At 43.7% G+C, this 9,870-nt stretch overlaps 1 protein-coding gene across 1 annotated transcript; it reads left to right on the plus strand.

Moving 5' to 3' along the window:
- Positions 1-1,943: 1,943 nt before the first annotated feature.
- On the plus strand, positions 1,944-4,536 carry LOC311148194 (uncharacterized protein; the record flags this gene model as incomplete). Its single annotated transcript, XM_084185075.1, has 3 exons — positions 1,944-2,006; positions 2,139-3,229; positions 3,354-4,536. 3 exons carry the CDS (start codon positions 1,944-1,946, stop codon positions 3,367-3,369), a joined length of 1,170 nt encoding a protein of 389 aa, XP_084041201.1. The 3' UTR covers positions 3,370-4,536.
- Between the last annotated feature and the right edge of the window lie 5,334 nt (positions 4,537-9,870).

A 9,870-nucleotide genomic window follows, 5' to 3' on the forward strand; every position in this document is an offset into this window, starting at 1 on the left:
ACAACACAATGCCACAGATGTCTCAAGTTTTGAGGGAGTGTGCAATTGGCATGCTGACTGCAGGAATGTCCAACAGAGCTGTTGCAAGAGAATTGAATGTTCATTTCTCTACCATATGCTGCCTCCAATGTCGTTTTAGAGAATTTGTCAGTACGTCCAACCGGCCTCACAACTGCAGACCACGTGTAACCACGCCAGCCCAGGACCTCCACATCTGGCTTCTTCACCTGCCACCCTGACAGCTGACGAAACTGAGTATTTCTGTCTGTAATAATGTCCTTTTGTGGGGAAATACTCATTCTGATTGGCTGGGCCTGGCTGCCCAGTGGATGGGCTTAGCTCCCAAGTGGTTGGGCCCCTTCCCAGTGATGTGAAATCCATAGATTAGGGCCTAATGAATTAATTTCAATTGACTAATTTCCTTCTATGAACTGTAACTCAGTAAAATCTTTGAAATTGTTGCATGTTGCGTTTATATTTTTGTTCAGTACAGTTATCAACAACTATCGTCTACAAAATATGAATGGTTTATAAACATTTACAACTACGCTAATAATCACCTTCCCTGGTGGTCTAGTGGTTAGGATTCGGCGCTCTCACCGCCGCGGCCCGGGTTCGATTCCCGGTCAGGGAATGACTGTTTTATCACTGTTTTAGATGCATCCACATTATATAGTTAACTGCCTAAAAAATAAAGGAGCCGCCCCCCTGACAACGGTAAATCTAGGACATTTCTGGTTGCGACAACTAATCATTTCACCGTCTGCAACCAAGAAATACTCAAGAATTGGACTCGCCAACCAATCCGAGACGCCAGTGCAACCAAGAATTGACGAATGAGGATAGAGCTACGGTGGGACTCTAGAAGAGGACCATGGAAGAATATATTTCCTTTCAGGAAAATTATCTTTATTTTCTGAAGTAGCTAAACATTTGTTGCCTGCTGTTTTCATTGATCATCATCGTCGATCTAGCAGGTAAGATCAGTGTATTAGGTAATATGTTAGCACAGTTAACAAGATTTACAGTGTAGCTACAGTAACGCTATCTAACGTTAACAAACGGGTGTTTTGGCACTGACACAGGTGACCCAGGTTATCGAAGTAGCTATCTTAACGTCCGATGACTGACCATCAAAATAGTCTGTTAACCCCACTATTTCCATACTAAACTGGAGTTATTATTTTCTTATTACCGTACCGTAGCTAGTTATCTAAACAAAGTGTGATTTTATGTTTTGTGACTCAACTCAGCATCAGCAAACCTCTCCTTTTCTCTTTTAATTAATTTACCGAATTGGAATAGACATAGCTATAGGGCAAGCACTGTCTTGATATTAAATAGGCTAGGGTCGTCGTATTAATTATGAATTAAAATGCACGAGGGATATCCTATGCTTATAATAATAATATGCCATTTAGCAGACACTTTTGTCCAAAGCGACTTACAGTCACGTGTGCATACATTTTTACGTATGGGTGGTCCCGGGGATCGAACCCACTTCCCTGGCGTTACAAGCGCCGTGCTCTACCAATTGAGCTACAGAGGACCACGCTTACGCTGGTGTGTCTGTGTGTGTTGGAAATGTGCTTTAGCAAGTAGCCAGAGATGACAAGAGAGTTAAATACACTTCATTTTATATTGTTCCATCTATTAATCCAGTCTGCTCACTGTGATTAAAATGGATATCGTTTATGCTTATTAAATACAAACTTTCCCCTTTATTTTCCCAGCAGACATGGAGCCCAGCTTCAGAAAACTGCCAAATGGAAGACTTGTCTTTAACGGACAGTAAGGATTCCAGGACTTACAGGACAAAAACTATTAAAAGAGCGTGGAGCAGGGCTGTGTCTCCAGACAAAGTGGTGGATTCAGCCAGGAGGGCTGTACTGCTCAGAGGTGGCAACCCAGCAAGCAGGGCACATTTGCTGGGTCAGCATGAGATGCAGTTTGGCCTTTATAAGGAGCTGACCTTCAAGTGGGTGGTTGAAAATGTGCTGGGCTGGGTATTTGGTGGCATTGATGCAGAAAGAATCTGCCTCTCAGCCAGCGAGGAGTGATTTCAAAAACCATGCTGCTAATAAGATGGCTTTCAAGGAATATATGGAGCTATTCCCTGAGGGCCGGGAGGCTATCAGGATAAAGTCCGCCATCCTCCACCACCCACTACTACCCAGCCATCCTCCACCACCCAGCCATCCTCCGCCATCCTCCACCACCCAGCCATCCTCCGCCACCCACTACTACCCAGCCATCCCCCGCCACCCACTACTACCCAGCCATCCTCCACCACCCAGCCATCCTCCGCCACCCATACCACCCAGCCATCCTCCGCCACCCAGCCATCCCTCACCACCCACCAATCCTCCGCCACCCACCACCCAGCCATCCTCCGCCATCCACCACCCAGCCATCCTCCACCACCCAGCCATCCTCCACCACCCAGCCATCCCCCGCCACCCACTACTACCCAGCCATCCTCCACCACCCAGCCATCCTCCGCCACCCATACCACCCAGCCATCCTCCGCCACCCAGCCATCCCTCACCACCCACCAATCCTCCGCCACCCACCACCCAGCCATCCTCCGCCATCCACCACCCAGCCATCCTCCACCACCCAGCCATCCTCCACCACCCAGCCATCCTCCACCACCCACCACCCAGCCATCCTCCGCCATCCACCACCCAGCCATCCCTCACCACCCACCAATCCTCCGCCACCCACCACCCAGCCATCCTCCGCCATCCACCACCCAGCCATCCTCCACCACCCAGCCATCCTCCGCCACCCATACCACCCAGCCATCCTCCGCCACCCAGCCATCCCTCACCACCCACCAATCCTCCGCCACCCACCACCCAGCCATCCTCCGCCATCCACCACCCAGCCATCCTCCACCACCCAGCCATCCTCCACCACCCACCACCCAGCCATCCTCCGCCATCCACCACCCAGCCATCCCTCACCACCCACCAATCCTCCGCCACCCACCACCCAGCCATCCTCCGCCATCCACCACCCAGCCATCCTCCACCACCCAGCCATCCTCCACCACCCACCACCCAGCCATCCTCCACCACCCAGCCATGCAAAGACCAGATGACCACTGGTTCCCAGCGGTCCTCAACATCCTCGCTCAGGTCATTGCTGGTTGGAAAACCACGCCCCTCCCAGAATCTCGACAGGAAAATAAGGAAGCTCATGTCTCCTCGGAAGGTTCAGCCTAGTAAGCTCTATATTATGTTAATTTAAGTTGAGGTTTAGCTTATGGAGATAATAGAGCGATAAGGATCGTCTTTTAATGGTGTTTAATCTATTGATCTAATGTATTTAATAGTTCTACTTTTCAGCCCTTCCAGCCTCTGAGCCTGATGATGGTGAGCTGCGTATGGCAGCAGAGCAGCTTGAGTCAGACCGGCCAGTTGTGTCCAAATAAATGTCTCTAGAAAACAGCTTAAACAAATGAAGCTACTGTTGTTATTCTGACTGCACTTTTTGACATGACTAAGTTAGCCATAGTTGGCTAGCTAGCAAGGGATTAGAACGTTGCCAGCCAGTATGGCAATGGAACATTAAGAACGAACGACTGGGTGGCGTCCATAGATACAGAACAAAAAGACTGAACGACTGGGTCGCGTCTTTGGCAACCGAACGACCAGCCAGCTTGGGTAGTAAACCCTAGCCGGCTTGGGTAGTAACCCTAGATTTGTGTCGGGACTATATCTTGTGGAAGGATGAATTAGTATGAATAAATTCATCAAAATAACATTTTTAATGAAAATATGTCAATCATTATTTGAATATGTTGGTAACCCTTTGTATAAAAGTGATAATGCCCTCGAAGCCGGTGTTTAGAGGATATATTGGCACGGTTTGCCGGCCCTCGACTTCATCTCTGGTTTAACAACACCCGTGCCAATATATCCTCCAAACACCGGCTTCTCGGGCAATATCACTTCACTGTGGGCACGCCCCATCTACCTAGCGGGGCGGTATCTGCATTCGCTATGAATGCTGGACTTTGTGGTTCACTATGAGCAGCCGACTACACAGGAAGTTGAAACTTCCCGATTCTACCCGTGAAATGATGAAAATGCCCTCGTTCTAGCTTGTGGTTTGGATAATTTTGATGTTTATGACAAAAAACATAATGTGGTTAATATAGTAATGACTATATGTTGTGGCAGAGCCAAGGTGAAATTTCCGTTTAATGCTTGTTGGTGAAACCTAGCCAATTTATCAGGTAATCTTTTGTGAAGATAATTACATTTCAGTAAAAATTGACCTCCCACCTTATTAAACACATTAACCAGGTTTCCATCCAAACTTTTTATGCAAGCAAATTACATGTCAGATAAAAAATTTCATGAAAGACCTGATGGAAAAATATTTTTTTTCGGTCAACTTTCCAAATGTCGACAAAATTAAGATGCACTAGACAAGGTGCGATCTTTTTGTGTCGGTAAAATGAATTAATGCGAGAAATGTAGGTGTAAACGCTTATGCAGCAAAAAAACCATCATATCGAAGTAAACTTGGGAGTCACGTGATGACATGTTGTGCGGTCCTCCCACTAAGCGATGAGTCACGTGATGACATGTTGTGTGGTCCTCCCACTACGACTCGTTGGGGAAGTTTATTAGGCTACAGATTAAATACATTATATGATTACTGCATTGTTTGGTTTAGAGCTGGCAAGAAAGGCATTTCACTGTACTTGTGCATGTGACATTAATACGTGAAACTTGAAGATGAAATAAATTATGATGAACTTCACAAGGTGGTGAACTTGATGCTCCTTTCCAGTAGAGTTGAAAATATGATGGAAACCCATTCAACCCATTCAACCAATTCAACTTGTATTTTTTATTCGGTACATGGAAAGTTAACCGCAAAAATGTATTTTTATGTGCACTTCGTCATCACGCACAGCCTTTTATCTGCAGCAAGTCCCTTTGATGGAAACATCTCCTGATGGGAAATACCCACCAATTTACATATTGTTTTTAAGGAGATTTTAGAATATTCACATGAATGGAAATTGGATGGAAACCTAGCTAGTGTTTGGAATGGTATACCAAATTGATTCTGCATTGACCAAATAAAATACCAAATTGATTCTGTATTGACCAAATTAAATATAAAATTGATTCTGTATTGACCAAATTAAATACCAAATTGATTCTGTATTGACCAAATTAAATACTTAATTGATTCTGTATTGACCAAATGAAATACCAAATTAATTCTGTATTGACCAAATGAAATACCAAATTAATTCTGTATTGACCAAACATCTTTTCAACCAATTGACCTTGAACGTGTTATTTATGTCAACATAAGATCCTACACACTTCTCAGTAGTTGCCATTCAGCTATTACTACAAGCTTCGGAGTGTTGCAATGTTGGTTTTCGTCACAAAAGGGGGCATCTCACATTCAACATGCTTTTTACTACCTGAAAATTGAGACAAGCCGTTTCATTCTGTCCGTAGCGTGGGGAATGTGTTGTCGCTTGGTTCTTTGATCTGATCGATAGGCTATTCATCAAAGTAGCCTATTTTTGCATTGATAACCAAATATAATCTCAGCGACTGTTGAAACAATAAACCAAACAACAAAAATCCACCCAAAAAGGTATTTTATTTAGAAGTAGTAGCTAGTGATTACAGGGTACTGTAATGGTAGAACCTGCTGTAGACAACTAGCTAGCCATGTGCTTTTCCCGCTCCAAAACATGATGAGGTTCCATTTTTTTTTCTGATATGGGAATGAATACACAAGCAGCATATCAAACTGGGATTGATTGAATTTATTTGACAATTTGTAAAATACTTACATAAGGGCGATCCAGCCGGTGACGCCTTTGTTTTAGGTTACACCGGCAAGTAGAATAATATTTGCCAGAGTATATTGTTTTTATTATAAATCTGATTATTTCACATGGAGAGGTGGGAAGCTTAAAAGGCTAGCTAGCTTGCTATGTTTTTAGCCAGGCAGCCCAAGTATGACCAGATGGGTCACCGGATGTATAAATCCAAAGCATCCGGTTAGCGTGTCCACTCACCACCAAATATAGTGATGAGAGGAAGCCCAGTGGCTGGCAGTGGGAGAAGATGGAGCGAGATGGATTTTGGCCAACAAGTCTGCTGATTTCCTCATCCGTTAAACAATTGAGCTCAATACAGTTTTGTTTCCAAAACTAAAATCTGTTACGAACAGAGTGGACTAAGTTTTGTAGACTTTACCCTTTGCCAAAGTTTCTAAAAAATGGCACCTGTTTAGAAGGAGCGCAAGGGTTGAGTTATTGCACAGGCGCATTTCGAGTAGGCGTTCCCTAACAGAAATATGCAAATACATGTTAGAACGCGCAAATAGGATCTCGCCAGAATTAAGGCAACCTACCACCATGTGGCTGTCGCATACCATTCAACATCTGACTGACATGACATGATACCAAAGGCTTACTAACATCTGCGTGACGCCTGCTTGTTAATGAAAGTCATAAGGTGTATAGTTTATATTTATATTAATTAAATCTCAACCATAAATGTTAGAAATGTACAGTTTTTCCCGTGCAAGCCAACATTCCGAAGTAGACACCTTCAACTATAGGGTAGCCTATGGCTTGTGTATTTCCTGTTATCGCTAATGGCCTAGAAAAGATTATGTCCAATCTATAGGTAATCTGTCTTTTCCCGCAACACCTCAAGGGATAATATGTTATCTTATCTGGCTGTATACAGATGTAAATGTTGTTAGCCAATCACAGACTGTGTTGTTACCAGTTCCCAGTAGCCTACATCAGACAACCAATAAGAGTTGTGTCCGTGGCTTTCCAAGAGGGTCCCGTGCTATTCGGTATCCTTGGGGATGTCAATGCCTCAATCAAGTAGAAATGTAAAATGTTTAAGTTTAGTGTTAGTTTAAGGGTTCAGGGTATGGACGTCCCAAGGAATCGGGATAGCAGTGACCGTTCATAGAGCGGCAGACGCAATTTTCGAGAACGTCTGCCCGAGATGGTTTCCTTAGAGATGATGAAAAATAAATACGAAGATGTCCTTGATCCGATTGAGGAGTAAGTTGGCTATATTTAAGTTGTGATATCGTCAGGAAATATTTAGGCCTACTGGGTTAAGGCAAATTTGGTTTATTTGAAAATAATAAATTTTTGTTGATAACGAGTTGATAACGTATTGTCGAAAGCACGTAGGCAATATTATTTACTGTGTCGATAGGGGAGTAGGCTAGTGTACAATAATAACGTAATTTGATGTGGTAGTATTATTTATTTCATGGATGAATTAAATTGTAAATGAAAATATACACACCTGGTGCTATAGGATATATAGATATTTTACATTGTAATACACTACCCCTACATGCCATTGTGTGCTGGAGCTATGGGTTTATTTTTCCACTGTCACTGGGGGATGCATAATTGCTTTTCACTGAAGAAGGGAAACGAGGAACAACATCCAACTTCGATCGAAGGCCTAAAATCATGCCTGACAAGACCAATGAAATCATAACGTTAACCTAATATAGTGTGGAAACAATAATGTACCTGTATGTGCTAGTATTATTTATCTAATTGATCAATGAAATTGTAAATGTGGATGGGTACGCTACTTCATTCAATGATTACAGTATTGTACAAGGTAGATACAGGAGTAGCCTATAGTCTACGATGTCAATGAATGTGCTATAGTATAATTTATTTCATTGATGAATGAAATTGTAAATGGGGATGGGAAGGCTACTTCATTCAGTGAATACTGAATGTCTTGCTCTTTCTGGGAGTATGTTAATGAAGGCTTTTCAGCTGTTGAACTATGGCAATGTCGAACTCATTTCCAAATCTATCTTACTTGTAGTCAAGAAGTGATGAGCCAGAGCAACCAATCAGCGTCACTGCAGCTGTTCTACCCACCCACCCCCACTGCTCTCCCTCCACAACCAACCACATCCTCTTCTCCCGTTCAACTCATTTGCTGCCACACTGAAAAGGACCGTACGTCCATACCTCTGTGCCCATCTCATTGCAACATGATCCATCCAAGGCCAAAGCTGGACGCCTAAAATGTGAGAAATGTAAACAAGATGCTACAGTAGTGTGTGTTTGTGTGTGTGTGTGTGTGTGTGTGTGTGTGTGTGTGTGTATGGAGTTCCAAGAAAAGACATGAGAAGATGGCAAAGGAGCTAGTGATGAGAGTGAGAGCATACAGAATGAAAATAAAGACCCCTTGGGATCTAAAATGAGTGTGGGATGCCCTCCTGTGTCTCCTTCTTGTCTGTTTGAGGATACTACACTCCCCCCTGGTGGAGGTTCTTGGAACACTGCTACTTAAGTCTGAGCAGAGGTTGACGAAAACCTTCAAAAGTGGCGGTGCTATGTTGAGCGTTATCTTCAATACCAGGCAGACGTTTGCGTACAGAATGAAATGGTGTAAACTTAACAGGCTAAACTTGTTGAGTACACTCTTTGAGAAAGGGGTTCCACAACAGGGTTCTTTGGCTGTCACCAAAAGAGAATCCTTTTTGGTTCCAGGTATAAGTATTTTTGGTTCCATGTTTCCATGTAGAACCCTCTGTGGAATGGAGCCCAAAAGGGTTCTACCTAGGCACAGAAGGGGTTGTACCTGAAACCAAAAAGGGTTCTCCTAAGGGGACAATGGAAGAATCTTTATAGATTGTAGATAGCACTACAGTGGGGGGAAAATGTATTTAGTCAGCCACGAATTGTGCAAGTTCTCCCACTTAAAAAGATGAGAGAGGCCTGTAATTTTCATCATAGGTACACGTCAACTATGACAGACAAAATGAGAATTTTTTTCTCCAGAAAATCACATTGTAGGATTTTTAATGAATTTATTTTAAATTATGGTGGAAATAAGTATTTGGTCACCTACAAACAAGCAAGATTTCTGGCTCTCACAGACCTGTAACTTCTTCTTTAAGAGGCTCCTCTGTCCTCTACTCGTTACCTGTATTAATGGCACCTGTTTGAACTTGTTATCAGTATAAAAGACACCTGTCCACAACCTCAAACAGTCACACTCCAAACTCCACTATGGCCAAGACCAAAGAGCTGTCAAAGGACACCAGAAACAAAATTGTAGACCTGCACCAGGCTGGGAAGACTGAATCTGCAATAGGTAAGCAGCTTGGTTTGATGAAATCAACCGTGGGAGCAATTATTAGGAAATGGAAGACATACAAGACCACTGATAATCTCCCTCGATCTGGGGCTCCACGCAAGATCTCACCCCGTGGGGTCAAAAAGATCACAAGAATGGTGAGCAAAAATCCCAGAACCACACGGGGGGACCTAGTGAATGACCTGCAGAGAGCTGGGACCAAAGTAACAAAGCCTACCATCAGTAACACACTACGCCGCCAGGGACTCAAATCCTGCAGTGACAGACGTGTCCCCCTGCTTAAGCCAGTACATGTCCAGGCCCGTCTGAAGTTTGCTAGAGTGCATTTGGATGATCCAGAAGAGGATTGGGAGAATGTCATATGGTCAGATGAAACCAAAATATAACTTTTTGGTAAAAACTCAACTTGTCGTGTTTGGAGGACAAATAATGCTGAGTTGCATCCAAAGAACACCATACCTACTGTGAAGCATGGGGGTGGAAACATCATGCTTTGGGGCTGTTTTTCTGCAAAGGGACCAGGACGACTGATCCGTGTAAAGGAAAGAATGAATGGGGCCATGTATCGTGAGATTTTGAGTGAAAACCTCCTTCCATCAGCAAGGGCATTGAAGATGAAACGTGGCTGGGTCTTTCAGCATGACAATGATCCCAAACACACCGCCCGGGCAACGAAGGAGTGGCTTCGTAAGAAGCATTTCAAGGT

The sequence above is a fragment of the Coregonus lavaretus genome, assembly GCF_964263955.1.
Source record: "Coregonus lavaretus genome assembly, chromosome: 20".
Lineage (NCBI taxonomy): Eukaryota > Metazoa > Chordata > Actinopteri > Salmoniformes > Salmonidae > Coregonus > Coregonus lavaretus.